Raw genomic sequence first — 14,882 nt, 5'->3', positions numbered from 1 at the left:
GAGGGGTTTTCGCTAACGATTCCTTGTAAAATCAGCCTTTTTACGACGCGCCCCGCTCCGGCTGCTTTGGCAGGCTTGTAAAATTAGCGAGTGGGCCGGGCGGAGCCGTCGCACCTGTGTGGCCGCCCCGGCGCTGCGCGTCCCGCGGCCCCCGGGATCACCGCGCACCCCGCCCGTGCTGTGGCGGTGCCCGAGCCGGTGTGGAAGGCGCTGGCTCTCTGGCTCCTTGGCTTTTTGCAGCCTGAGGGCTTCGCGCCGCTTGGAGTCAGTACCAAGTTTCCCCAGAGTTGTCCGAGTTCGGAGCGCTCGGAGCGTGTGATAGCGACAGCTTCACCTCGTGCTGTGGGTTCCGCGGCATGACTCGCGGCTCACAGTGCTTGGTAACTTGCACGTCTCTGCTTACATGTCTGTCCTTACAGGCAAAATGTTTTGTTGTTTGTTGTTTTTTTTTTTTTTTTCCTTCTCTCTTAGGAGTGTGGTGCTTTAGTGAACTGTTTTTTGTGAAAGAGCCTCAGGACGTTACTGTCTCAAGGAAGGATCCGGTGGTTTTAGACTGCCAAGCCCGTGGTGAAGCTCCTGTAACTATTACATGGCTGAAAAATGGAGGCAAAGTGTCTGAAAATGAACGGATCTACACTTTATCCAATGGCTCGTTGTATATCAGTGAGGTGGAAGGAAAGAAGGGAGAACTGTCTGATGAAGGATTTTACCAGTGCTTAGCTCTGAACAAATATGGGGCCATTCTCAGTCAAAAAAGCCACCTTACACTAGCAAGTAAGTCCCAGCTCCTGTTTATTAACCTGCTCGTGAGTTTGTGACAGCAGTTCCCTAAACAGCACACAACAACCTATCATTTTGATTGTGTACCTGAAAAGTTAAAATGCAAAATTATGGAGTAATTCTAGAGAACCTTTATTTCTTTTTAAATGTTTAAAGATTATGAGAAAAACTTATGGTGGTCCCTTTTTGAGTCTCTGCTGTGGCAGAAGTGGTGCAGGCACCTGTGAGACCTCTTGGGCAGTGGTGCCTTGTGTGGGTGGCTTATGTGTGTCACCAGTCTCTGGAGCAGGTGGTGATGCAGAGTAATGCTGGCTACAGAAGTCCTGGGTCTTGTTTCCCAAGTGCTGTTCTAGCAGCCTGACAAGGGTTATCTACAGAATTGATTAAAAAAACCAAAAAAATTCCTTGTTCGGTAGCTTGATGTTGTGTTGTGCCGTCTTGGGGCAGGCGGAATGATTAATATAGATGTTTATCTCTGGAGAGGAAAGAGGGGAAAGGTTTTCTGGCCAACTGTAAGGCCTTGCTTTTCTGACATGTGTTCAGCCAAGCAGGTGTGGATGCTATTCCTTTTGGGACTCCTCTGGAACCTCCCACAAGGGCCTGTTATGTGTTTCCACTAGGAAGCGAGAGTCGCGTTTCTGGAGTGACTCCCTGCTGCTGGATGAATGGTGAAGGAAATAGTTGTGTCTAAGTGCTTTTATGGCTTTAACAGACTGACCCCGGGTGTTTGTTGCCCTCTATTTTCCTATCATCTTTAAACATTGAGCAAGAGATGTGTGTGAGGAACGGAATGCTGTGCCTTTTTCCATGGCAGTGCAGAGCTTTGCCACTAGACTACTTCTACAACATGATCTCCTTTTGCTTCCCAAAAGTACATAGGAATGTACTTTTCAAAGAAAAGTAAATTTTGGCAAAGTAAAGAAAACTTTCATTTCAAAGAACGTATAACACAGAGAGTACACAGTTTATGTAGTCTTCTCATGTTCCCTCTATAATAGGACTTAACTGATGAATTTAATCTAATAGGAAAAGACTTCCTTTGACCTCTTCGACCCTGTTTTTAGTAGCAAGTTGCATAAAACTGGTGCTGGTACCTCTGTGAAAACTTGACATTAGTTCTAAGTTGCAGCTTTTACTAAATTCAACATGACAATAGTTATTGAAATTGGTACATTAGCTTACATTAAAAGATGTGTGAATGTTAACATTTGTTAGGTTTTTTTCTGTGTCCTTCTGACCTGATTGTAAAAACTGTCCACAAGATCCCCCAGGAAGGTGAGAAAAGCCTTGTTCAGTGAGCCAGAGCATTGGGTGGTTCAAAACCATTCTGGAAGCAGGTGGCTCCAAGTGAATGCTGAGTTTTCACATGCTGAAAGAATGTGAAACTCTGGACTGTTCATTTCAAAAACCTGCCTATGTATTACTTTTTATCTTGCTCATGTACAGGATTAATAGACTAAGTAATTCTTGGGTGCTTTTGGTAAAATGGTGAAAAATGAAGTATTACAATTTTTGACATTTAAATTCACCTCACTCAGAGTGTCAGCATGATTAAAAATTAGACAAGAAAACCCTTCTAAAGAGGATAGAATTTTTTTTTGTTGTTGTTAACCAACATAAAGCTAAGCAGCCAAGTGGCTGATGCATTCTGTGTGTAGGTCTGGAAAATTCAGGGCCACTTTAAACTGGAAACATTGCAGGATGAGCTCTATGCTTAATACTGGAGAACTTCCGGAATACTACAGAGCATTATAGTAGAATAGCATGGTAATGCAATTGTAGTATTTGGATTTATTCAGACAATACTGGGCTTCTGTAAATGTTTGCTTCTAGCATACACATTGTTTCATCAGAAAGGTGGTTTAATTTTGCTGATTTTCACCAAGAAAGACTTGTGAACCAATAGATTGCATGCTGTGGAATGAGATTCTTGTTTTGCAGCCCTTTTCTTTTTCCTTCCCCCCTTCTCTGTGGACTGTGACAAAAGGTTTCTTTTTCTTCTTTGAATACTTGAAAGGCTTTCTATGGCTGTTGGAGAAAACTGGAAGAGATAGCGGATCCATAATGATCACAGTAGGTGTTGTTGACTTAGTGATTAAGTGGTTAACTAGTGGCCAAACATGAAGTTATCCTATGTAGCAGTCTCTTCTCTTTAGTCATGCGCCAATATGACTCGTTTCAGCTTGTCATCTTTACTGTAAAGCTGTGAAATGTGGCAGCAATTCGTATTGTGATAATTTGGAGCCCATAAAACATGTGCAAAATTAGTTTTCTCTCTCATTTTCACAGTGTTTCTGCCTGCTCTCACGAACTGATTGAACTTTGCAGACGTTTTAAGTGAAATAAATGAAAGTCTTGTCGGGGGATTTTGTAGCCTTACAATTTTTCTTTTTAGAAGCAGTTGTCGGTTGCTGCAAAGGCAAATTACCTTGTGGTCAGGGTACAGAAGGAACTATACATATTAAACAGGTGGAGAATAGGCATTAAATGGGCATTCTTTCTTTGGAGGAAAAAAGCAAATGCTCTCTTCAGTTACTGGTAGCAGCAGGGTGTGAGGATGTTCTTTTACTTTGCCTGGTCAGAGGTTTTTCCAATAAGCTTATCTTTTGCTTCAGAATTGTAATGTTTAGTGTTGCATTTGGAAATCAAAAACTTTAATCTGTCCAAGAGTTTAAGATCTGAACACACAAGGAGATCAGGTCTTGGTTTCTAAACTTAGAAACTGGAAGCTGAAGGTTGCACTCTTGGCAAGAATTCCATTATTCATGTGCAAATTAAGAATTCACAGGGTTAAAAGGTTAGAAACTGGCCAGGATGAGGTTTACCCTTGTGATAAAGAGCAGATGACCCTCATTCATTGGCCAAAGCTTTCATGTAGCTCCTCTGCAAAGTTAGTGATTGCCATGAATTGTTCTTGAGGAATGCAGAAATTCAAATGTGAGCAGGCCTTTCCTTAAGTGTCACTATGGAGCCTTATCTCCCGAGCACATCAGAGTAGGTCTGCAGGGACAGGGTTCCTCCCCAGAGGCCCCAAGGCTTTGCTTTCCTGTTGTTCATCCATGCACAAAAGAATTTGACTAATTTAGGGCTCTTTTTTTTTTGTGAGGTCCCCCTACTTTTTTAGAAGGAAGCTCTGGTGCTGAGGTGGTGCTTAAGTAAAACTAAATATTAGTTTCAGTACATGCTTGTAGTTACTTCCAAAGCTGGCTGATTGATGTGGGAGCAGAGGAGGAGGTCCTATCTGCTTCTCTGTGAGGCAACATGGGGGGGGGGAAATGGTACTACTTAAGAGCATGACTTACTCAAAATTCAACTTTTGTCACTGCTACTGAGAGAGATCCCTTTTAACTGAATATAAAGGGAATGGAGACTCCAGCGAAAGTCCTTTTGGTACAACTTGGAATCAGCCAAAAGTAAACAAGCGGAGATTTTTGTTTTCCTGCATTTTAAAATTTAGATTTAACCAAAGTTAACCAAGATTTTGTCTAAAAATAAAGCTCGACTTCCAATAAGATATTATTCAGGAGAAATCGAGAAGGTGGATCATGTTCTGAAGCTGGTAACATGGGCACTGGGCAGTGATTGGATAGGTTGCTCACTGTTTATTTCCTTTTCACAAAAAGTGGAAATGGAATTCTTGAGATGGATGGTATATAAACAGCATTCCTAGATAACCCTTTCTCCTCTTGTAACTTGGCTGAACTGATTTTAATGTTTGTGAATTACAAGAAATGTAAGCCTAATTCTTCTTGTACAGGTTTCTACATTGCACAAGAGGGAAAGGTTATGCAAGCAGAAGGTTTCTGGGAACATGTTCCTGGAGGGAAACTCTGTGTGTGCCCACTGCACTGCAGTTTGTGGAATGCTGGGCCCTTTACACATAGCAGGCTATACTTTGTGGAAAGTTCGTAATTTTGCTTACCTGCTGAGGCAGTGATTTGACTTCTGGTCCTGCCAATAATTGGCTGTATTTATGTTTTTATAGCCTAATAGCATCTTTTGCTCTGCTTTTAAATATTTGCACTGAAGAGTGCATCCAGCTGAGCCTCTTTCTGTACTGTGACAATCATGTTTCCTTAGCTGTTCCAGCTGTTCGTTCCCACTTTGGCATTGTGCTGTACCTTGTGTGGGCACAGCTGCATGTGTAGCTAACTGAGCATGGACTAGTCTGGGTTAAAATAATAGAATTAAAACAAAAGACGGTGTTTAACCCAGATGAGTTCCCTAATATGGTTTGTCTTGGAGCCACTCACAGTGATTGCACTGGTGTAACTGAGAGGACTGGTGTGGAGGTTGGAAGACTTAGTGGGGACAGGGGAAGGCTAAGGAAACTTAGACTCATTAAACTACAGTCTTTGTGAAACATGTAAGCAAAAATTTTGCCCTTCTGCTACTGATTTTTTTAAAAATAATTTAGTATCTTGCCTTAAAATAACAGGATTAATAGCTGTGGTCTAACAATATAGTTTTCATTTTCTATGGAATCTGTCATTTCAGGTGTCTTTCAAATGCGTATAAAACTCAAAGGTATGTTTAATTATTTTAAATAGTAATGGAGAGAGGTACAAATTGTGAGAAAGAAAGGTGGTGTTAGAGGGCAGAAGTGGTTTTGGACTGTGGTGGAAGTGAAATGGCAAATGGCAGCTGTAGCCAATAGTCTTGTATTGAAAGAGATCCAAAGTCTTAATGCTGTAGAACTGGTGTGGTTACACACAGCTTGAGGAACCTGGTGATCTAGGTTTTGACAAGTGCTGCCCTACTGCTGTTGCTTTGATTGGTTGATTTGAATATCCTGAGAGAAAAATTTATTTCTAAGCTGAGAGTGAACATGGCTGATCCTTAGTGCATTTAAATTCCAGTATTTTTAGGCAGGAGGATGAGGTTCCAATGTCTTAGTCAGCCATGTCAGTTGATAACAATGAAGAAGAACTGTAAGATTTTTGTTCTTTAACTGAGATATCCTTGAGAAATAAGAAAACTGAGAAATATTATCTTTCTTAACCCTTTTTATTGTAGTATTTTCCTCTACATCTCTCCAAGTGTATTTTGACCTGAAGTCCTGCAGCACATTGACAGAAGACAATTATCCTTTTAAGACACAACCATACTTTTTTTTGGTGGTGGTGGTACTAGGGAATTCCCTCCTTTTTCAGCAATGACTGGGCTGCACTTGTAAGAGTCTTCCACAGAATAAGGAATGTGCTTTTATGTTGTTACCAAGATAAAAAAAAAACCCCAAAAACTTAGTGCACATGAACAGTGTTCATTTCCACTACCATGTTACTTGAGAAGTGAGCTTTTTATGGATTTTCTCAACACCTCAGTTTCAAATTTGTGTCAAGACTAATGCCAGACTGAGGCCTTCCATGCCCTTGCTTTTCTTCCTAGCTAGTAACACCAAAGCTGTTAGGGTTTATTTACTAGTTTTTATCAATGTAACTTTACAATGTATAAAGTTTTTACTAGTGTCCCTTTTAAAAGACTGTTCAATCTTTTTGTCAGTGTATTCTGTAGCTAAAGCTAATAAAAACTTCACGTACATGAGAAGTATTGAAGGAAAACATGGTGCTGTGCTACATGTTGTTCAGAGCTGTGACCAAAAGCACTCGCTTCTTACCTGGTGCAAATTCTGTGTGTGCTATGTGCACTAGCCTATGGAGATTCCTTTCCTACTTGCAAGCAATGTATGGCAGCAAAAGATGCTGTTCTGTTCCTGCAGTGTGGTGCTCCCCCCCACTGCTCCCTTTCTTCCCCCTCCCTTTTTCTCTGCATTTCTTGGTGTAGAAATTGTTGAAAGGGCATTCAGTAAGGCCCCCTTTTGTCAGCCAGCTCTGATTATCCTGAAGAAAAGGATCTCACTCTGAGCAGTTGTTTGCCTAGAGACTTGTTGTCACGTCTTCACAATTTAACAGCTGTGGCTATTGATGGTGTGCAGAACAATTTAAGACAATGACAAAAGAGAATCTTGGAGGAAGAATTTAAAAGTTACTAAGCGTTTTCCTACAGAAATATGGTCATGCCCATTGTTGGACAAATTTGTGCTTAGTATTTGTTTGTTTTCCTCAGGATTTTGTATTTTCTCCACACTTTATCTCCAAAATTGTGGACATAATCTTTATTTAGTTTTGCTTTTTTGTTTTGTTTTGTTTCTGTTTCATCAATAGGCCCAGCTGTTAAATTGGGATTGATTACTTCCAGTCTTTATAACTGGTAATCACCACCTAAGTGAAAAAGTAATCAACAATGTCAAGACTCCACATTTTGTTGAGTAAGTGTGGGTTGTATGGTCAACATTAGTTACTAGGGTCAACCTCTAGGTAGCTTTTAAGCAACAGCATTTTAAGCAGTGTCTACATTTAAATGTTGATTGTCTCAGCAACTGAGTTAAAGGTGGAAAAAAAATTGCACTAGATCACTTGTGTTGGGAGGTAGAAATCCATTTGGCAGCCTTCCAAAACCTGCATCTGTAGTGGAAACAATTTTTGGTTGTATAGATTAAATTGTTACTTTTTAAAGACATAAACAGCAGACTTAGAAAAGAGATGGCTGTGAAACCACCTGAGTATGGACAGTTTGCCTAAGACTTAGTGTATGGAATTATTGTAACGTCCTCCTCTGTTTTTTCTGTATGTAAAAACTTTGGAGGGAGATGGCCTTCCTAATTTATTAGAGGAAAATAAGAATAAGCATTACTAGACAGATTTTTTTCCCTGCTTCTTTTACTTTGTTTCCTACCTCTCAATAATAAGTCTATTGGTTTTGCTGGGGTTTTTTTTGGTTTTTTTTTGGGTTTTTGTTTTTTTTTTTTTTCCCCAGTTAAATCAAATTTTGTCTTAGGTGAGTGGAAGTTTTTATTTGTTTTTAACAACATAAATGCCCTCAAAGACAAAATAAACTAAGTGGCATCTGGATAATATGGTTAGCATCTCAAGGCCCTTTTCAAAGTGCTTGTTTCTCAAGTGCCCATCTCTTGTACTTCTGGTAGAGGTTTCTGACACAGCAGTGCATCTGCAGCTTAGGGAAATAGAATCTAGGTATCATTTCCCCCAGAGGCAGACAGGTTTGCTCCTGAAGTTCACTTAGATTCTTATTATCAAAACCCAAAAATGACAGAATGTGTAATCTTTGTATTTTATGGGGTAAAAATTTCAGGGTTCCTGAGTCTTTCTGTGCCAGTATTACACATTAAACAACTTTTAAAACTCCCACTGTGGTCAGGGTCTGACTTCTCTGACTTCGGCTAATGAGAAAACTGTAAATTTTTCAGTAGTTAAGCTTGAGCAAGTTATGTTTGCTTCTAGCCTGCACACTGTAGCAACAGTATTCTGTAAGTACCTGCTTGTTTACAGGATGTCAGAGCAGTAGAATGCAATGTGAGAAATGAAATACTGAAAATGAACTTGTTGTAAAAGACATAGGAATGCTGACAACAAGCTTTATATCCAAAGCTTTTATCAGGATTATATCATTTGAGGCAAAAGTTGCAATGTACCAAGACACTACTTCACCATCTCTGGCAGGGTTACTGGGGAGAAAGAAAGTCCACAGAGAGTGCAGTTATTTAACCTTCTGTAGTCATGATTCTTGCATTTATACCTGTTTTAACTGACTTCCTCTTCTGATTAAAATAATGAGAATATACCCGTATTCCCATAAATTATTTGAAAGGGGTTTTTTGACGTTGTTTCTGCATGTAGGCAAAGCTTTGGGGAAAGGAATGACTCCTGGAACACAAATGTCTCTTCTTCTCAAGACCTCACAGCTGCATTTTTACTTGTATTTTACCAATTTTTTCAATGGTAGAATAGTGCTAAGCAAATGACACCTCCAGCCTTGGAGAAGAACTGTGTTTGAAAGCAGCATCTGCCATCAGAATCCTGGTACAATTCTCCTGGACAGTGGGGAGTAAGATGATTGCTGTTTCAGGATGGTGGCAGAAATGTATTGTGAAAAGCATGAAGCCAGCTGCAGAGGGGGTCTTTGATATATTTTCCCATCTACAGAATCTTAGGAAGAAAACTTCCTGTGTACTGACTGATACCAAGGGACTGGTGGTCGGATGGGTTTGGTCTCAAAACATTGCAATTCACTGTATCTGTATTCTGGTGTGGAACATCTTTGCCAAGCACATGTTTTAGGTGGATGGTGGCATGGGTGACAAATTCCATATGTGCAAGATTTTTGGAATTGCAGCTTCAGGTGGGACAAACACAGTGTTTTAGATAGAAGAAAAGTCTGTCTAGCTGCAAGCTACTCTGAGTGTATTGATGACAAAGCAGCAAAACTTACCTTGTCCTAGTCCTCTAGCCTCAGAAGGTGTTAAAATTATGATTTAGAATTTAATAATAGCAATAATTTACCTTGGCCTAGAATTGTGTTAGAAATTTGCTCTTCAACTCTGAGGTGCAATAGTTTAATTCTGAAATTATTTGCTTATGAGAGAGAGTTTTAAAAGAAATAGTTATCTGATTGACCAGGCGTAAGAGGTACTTTATTACAAGAGGTAGTAAGAGGTAAGTTATTACAAGAGTTAAGCATGTCATCTGGTGTTCTTTTAATACATAGCTGGGGGGAAGTTAAACTAAGTCTTTACAGCTTGTGGTGTGCATCCTGTATAGAGTGATGAATGAATGTTGGAAACTGGAGAGGATTCTTTGAACAGAAGCAATTTTATATTTTCAAATTTGATTTTTAGCATCTTCAGATAATAATCTTGATCACATTGATTGAGTACATTGTTTATTCTCATTTCAGTAGATCAGAATTTCTAGTGTAAAACCTGGTTTCTGGGGTTTTCTTGGCTCTATTTTGAGGTATTTCAGATTAAAGTCTAAACAAGATAAAATAAGTTTAGAAAACCAGCTTACATCTCAGCCTTTGCAGCATGAGTTTCTCATATGAACAGCAAGGCTCCATCTTCTCCCTCTAAAATCGTAAAAGTTATCTATCAGCATATTTTACAAAGTGGGTTTGCCAGCTCTTTTAAGCTGTATTGAGAGACACTTTACACCTTAAAATGGAAAGCAAAACATATCAAATAGAAAAGCTCTTCATTTATTTGCTGATCTGTTCTAACATTGAAATTTTTCTCATAATTTGTGTCCTCTCCCATGTTCGCACTCTTTCTTCTTTCTCATGTCAGGTGCAGGCTGATTTTGCTGCATTTAGTTTTTGTTTTTTCATTTTCTCTTATAAATGTCACATATGTGCTATATCATTGTTTTGGATCTGCAAAACTGCTTCTGGTGACCCCTCCTTCCTTATTCCTGTCTGATGACTGGAAGGAGGTGCTGTTTTCCAGTGGAGCTTATTTTCACAGCTGTGGCAGAGGAGGGAAGTGTCATAAGATACTTTGAGGTCAGTTTTGACCCCAAATTTAGATGAGGTAAAAATGATTCCACAGAACTATAATATCTTGTCTCAGGTGGTCTGTCTTTCACTTAAAATCAGACAATAATTATGATTAAGAAAAAGCTATTTTAATAACCATTGCAATAATGTACAATAAAACCAGTTCAGTGTTACACAGTATTGTTTTTTGCTTTACAACTTGTTACAGCTGGAAGTTTGCAAATAACCTGTTATCTTTTAAAAGAAACCTTAAAGTCTTTGAACATGCCGAAGAATTTTAAATGCTTACTCCTGCTTGTACAATCTTGAACATATTAATAAATTGCTTAGATGACTTATCAGCAAATTAACTAGTGTAAATTATTAAATTACCATTTCCCTGTCCACATCAAGATCTCTAGTAAACCTCTAATAACTGTAACATGTGCCTCAGGCAGAGCTGTGCATTATGTATGTTCTTTGTAGCGAGAATTCGTTGACTTTATGAAGCCATTGACAGACATTTATCATTTTGTTCATTAAACTTGTCTGTGACATCCGGTAAATTGATGTTAACTGGAAATATTCTCTGGGAGTTCTGGCACGACTCTGTCATTTTGCCTGAGGAGAAACTTTGTACATAGCATGTCCCAAATTACAAGGGTGAAACTTCCTTCCCCCACCTCCTCTCCCAAAGCCTAAGTGAGCATATGACCAGCTCTTTTTTCCCCTCTTGCTTTCAATGCTTATTTATGCAAACAGCCCTGTAGCCTTGCAGTTTGCAAGCAGATTTATCATTGATCTTCAATAGAGGTTGAAAGTGGATCTTGCTTTTATTAGTTCAGCCAGTCTGTGCCAGGAAGGCAGCTCAATTTTATCCCACAGCATATAAGAAATTAACTGCGGAATTCTTGGTAGCATTGATGGGAGTTTTGTGACATTCCCAGCACGGGGCAGTTAGTACTTGTTTTTAATGGTCATAATCTTTACCCAATGTTGCTTGTTGCTGAGTCTCATAGTGTTTTGTAAGTGACCAAATGCATTGCTGAAAGCCTTTTAATAGTGTAGAGCAGTGCTTTGTTTGGTCTTCTGAAATTACTTTGTTTGGAATGATGAACAATTTTTTCTGCTTTTGACCACCAGTATAGAAAAAAATACACACTTTTAACACCTGCCAGTGTTTGATTCCTGTGGGATAGCTATCTCTGGTAATGGTAGAGGCTGTTAATAGGATATCTGCCTGCCTTCTAGTGTTCCTGTTGTGCTACCTGGATCCAGCTGTATCAGGGATCTTTCAAACAGATATGAATGGACTAACAAATTGTGCCATAACTAACCAAAATATTTATTAAAGGGTCTAAGATACCATCAAAAAATTGAATACCCAAAAAATCCATTACATAAAATTTTTGTCTTTTGAGAGAAAGAGTAGAACAGTTGGCTCTTGAAAATATATTGTGTCTCACTACATAATAGTTCACTGGATTAAATGAATTTATTGATTTCTGCTTCTTTACTGACACACATTTATGAGCAGTTTCTTTGGCACCATGGCCACATGTCAAAGGTCATAACTTTCCTTCACTGTGGAAGAATAAAAGCTTTCAGATGGTGAATCCCTGAAATCTAAACAGGGCTTTATCCTCCCTTCCCCCCTCTATGTAATTACTGGTTTTGCATGGATTTATTTAAGATAAATACACAATAATAATAAAAACTATACATATTAAAGGAACTCCTATATTATCTATCATAAAGTGACTGCAGGAAACTCTATACATAAAAGACAACATATCTAACCTGCTAATAGGTATTATTATGGAGCACATGGTAGTATATTAGACTCCTTTATGGTCAGAAATTTAATTGAAAATGGTCAGTTTTGAGAACACAATAAATATTTTTCATGAAGAATTTTATTACACTTCGGTTTAAAAACAGTATTTCTTTCCTTTTAGGGTTGTGTATACTTGATATGCCAGAGGAGATCCTGAGAGCAGATCCTGCTGAGAGAATGAAGCACATTTGAAATCTGTGCTTTGTGTTTAGATGAATGTTTATAATGTTGACATTTTCTTTAATGACCTTCATTAGTAGTAAGTAGCCCGTGGAGCTTTTCGTCTGTACTAGATATGAAAGTCCTCTCATGACGTAAACATGAAGTTACTAAAAAAAGAAATTGCAGTGAAACATAAAGAAGTTTAATCAGTCCACTAGTTTGCTAGAGGTAAGTAGGCAGGAGTAGTGGGGCTTTGGGACTCTCTAGGAAGAGCTTGTCTTCTGTTTCTGGCAGCTACTAACTGGTAGATTAGCTCTGACCCTCTCAAGACATAGCAGTTGAAGGTAACCTCAGCAGGGTGTTACTTTGATTTAAAATAATTAAAATATTTGTGCTAGGTAAGGTGCCATAGGTTTGAATTGTTAGCATGGCTGGCTATAGTCCTCTTAGCAAGGATGTTTCTGAATAGCAGAGCCTAGAGTTCTATCAATGGGAAGAACACCCCATGATTTTCTAAGAAGGCATAAAAAGTCCCCCCATCGCCTGCCCCAAGAAAGAATCAGCTGCCAGCCTTTATTTTTGCATAGTAGAGATGAAGCCTATTAATCTTTTAATCATGATTTTTAAAAAAGCTTTTAATCATGATTCTTGCAAAAAAACTATCATGGTAGACTTTTCTTCTACTCTGTTATTTTTGTGTGTGTGTGCAAATGATGATCTTATTCTAAGGGAGCTAGTGGCACTCTGCTCTTAAATTTACCAAATATTTATATTGTAGAACTGTTGTTGCTAATTTTCTGACATGTTAACCTTTTGGATAGAAATTTGTCATGCAAGCATCCATCTCTTTACTTTTAAATTTTTCTAATACAGTATTTTTAATCAGGGCTGTTTATCCTGTTGCCTTGAGCAAATCTAAGATGAAACTGTTTTCTGTGTTTTCTCTTTTTTTCACCAGGACAGCATGGGGATGTCTGCTTAGGGAACAGAGACATGGAACTTGTTGGGGAAGTGGTCTTTGTGTCTGGAAGTAGCTTTTGTTGTTGCTATGACTAGAATTGGTTGTCATGTAAGTTCTGAGGAAAAATCTCAAACTTTTTTGGTTTTTTGGCAAATGTTCACACAACCTTACTCAGCTTGACTAGCTAGAGACACAGAAGGTGCTGCTTGTGCTGAGCATGTTGCTTGTGAACACCAAGTTGGGCTTTCCCTCTAAGCAGTCCCGGACAGATGTAGACTTGCTTTTTTTTCCTGTCCTGCATTAATGAGGAGCTGAAGTGTGATCTAACACTGCCTGGAGAAACCAGCTGGCTTCGAAAGCTGGAAACAATGCTCTAATTACCTGGAGAGGAAGTTTGGGAGGGGAAGGGGGTGAGGTGGAGGTGTGAGTGGTATCATGTGTCTAGAGGTCAGGAAGGGTATTGGTGGGAAGAGGCGAGTGCTGAGGAGAATCTTGTGGAGTGAGGGGACCTGGGCTTGGCTCAGTTTGGAGACTGCCATGGGTACAAGATTGGAGTGGAAGAGGACCGGGAATCTGCCAAAGACTGACTCAAGAGAGTGTGCCCATCTGAGCAGCTGATCTTTCAGGACGTGGAAAGTGTACCCAGGAGGCCTGAACTTCCCTTGGGAACTTCAGAAAGACAAAAAATAATCTAGTCAGGGGATCTTTAGAGTATTAAAAATGCATTGCTGCTTCAGCCAGAAGCTTCTGCAATATGTGACATGAGCCCACGTGTCCCTACTTTTCATGGGAAGTCTTTGATTATGTGTTCCTTATGGCCTTGATATTTGATACGAGATTCTGAGGTTTGATCAGTTGGAGCTGCAACAAGTTGGGGGAGCTGTCCGTGATTGCAACACGTGGAGTGCTGTGAAGGATCAGTGTCATGTCTTGGACGTCTAAATTTAGTGAATATTTCAGTCCGCATCCAAATGTTTGTCCATACCCAACAGTAAAATTAAATTAATAATGGAACGTAATCTCAAGGTGTTGTGAAAGTGGATGCAGTAACATTTGTGAAGAACTGTAGTGCACAGCCCAGCAGGAAAGGCCATAGGGAAGTTGGTAACTCTGTTCAGGGCAATGCTTAACAGAGTGTAATAAACAAGGAATGAGGCCACACACTGAACAGAGAGGAGAAAACAAAATATTGAATAGATGCTCATTATGTGAGCACCATTCATTTGGTGCTGTGAATAGTGGGGGAAGTGGATTGTGCAGTTGTATTGTTTCCTAAAGCATGTATATAAACAGAGCAAATCAGTTACATAAACAGCTTCATTTCTTCAGTTTCCCAACTTCTGAGCATTTGGGCTTGAAAATTTTCGTTGTGTGTGTATACACACATGTGAGAGACAGGTATATTGAATGTGTGAGTGGGAAAATTTAGGGATTGGCTTCATTTATCTAATGATGTATGTAACACAAAAAAAAGAAATAAATATGCTTGAAAGTATTAGAGTTTTATATGGACAGGATGTCATGAAAAAAAGATTTGTAACAGAGGTGTGGCAACTTCTTAAACAAATAGATTTGTCAGAACTTTCTGATTCAACCAAAATGTGGTATCTGAGTATGTATTAGCAATAACTTTAACTTGATAATAATAATGCTCAAGTAGTATTTTATATATATATATATATATATATACACATATGCTCATCTATACACTCTCTGGTGTTTGTCAGTACAAACTTTACTCTGCCATATGACTGAGATGAAAACTGGGTTTATTGCTGGTGCAGAGAAGAAGAGCTATTTTGAGGTGCCAGG

General features: G+C 39.1%; 1 protein-coding gene across 1 annotated transcript in view; it reads left to right on the top strand.

Moving 5' to 3' along the window:
- The window catches only part of PRTG (protogenin), an 80,492-nt gene that overhangs the window by 283 nt on the left and 65,327 nt on the right, over window positions 1-14,882 (top strand). Inside the window, 1 exon segment of the mRNA XM_039558011.1 lies at window positions 472-774. Within this exon segment, the coding sequence (XP_039413945.1) occupies window positions 472-774 (303 nt within the window).

The sequence above is a fragment of the Corvus cornix genome, chromosome 10, assembly GCF_000738735.6.
Source record: "Corvus cornix cornix isolate S_Up_H32 chromosome 10, ASM73873v5, whole genome shotgun sequence".
Classification (NCBI taxonomy): domain Eukaryota; kingdom Metazoa; phylum Chordata; class Aves; order Passeriformes; family Corvidae; genus Corvus; species Corvus cornix.
The sequence above is the reverse complement of the archived record's forward strand: the minus strand, read 5'-3'. Positions and strand labels throughout refer to the sequence as shown.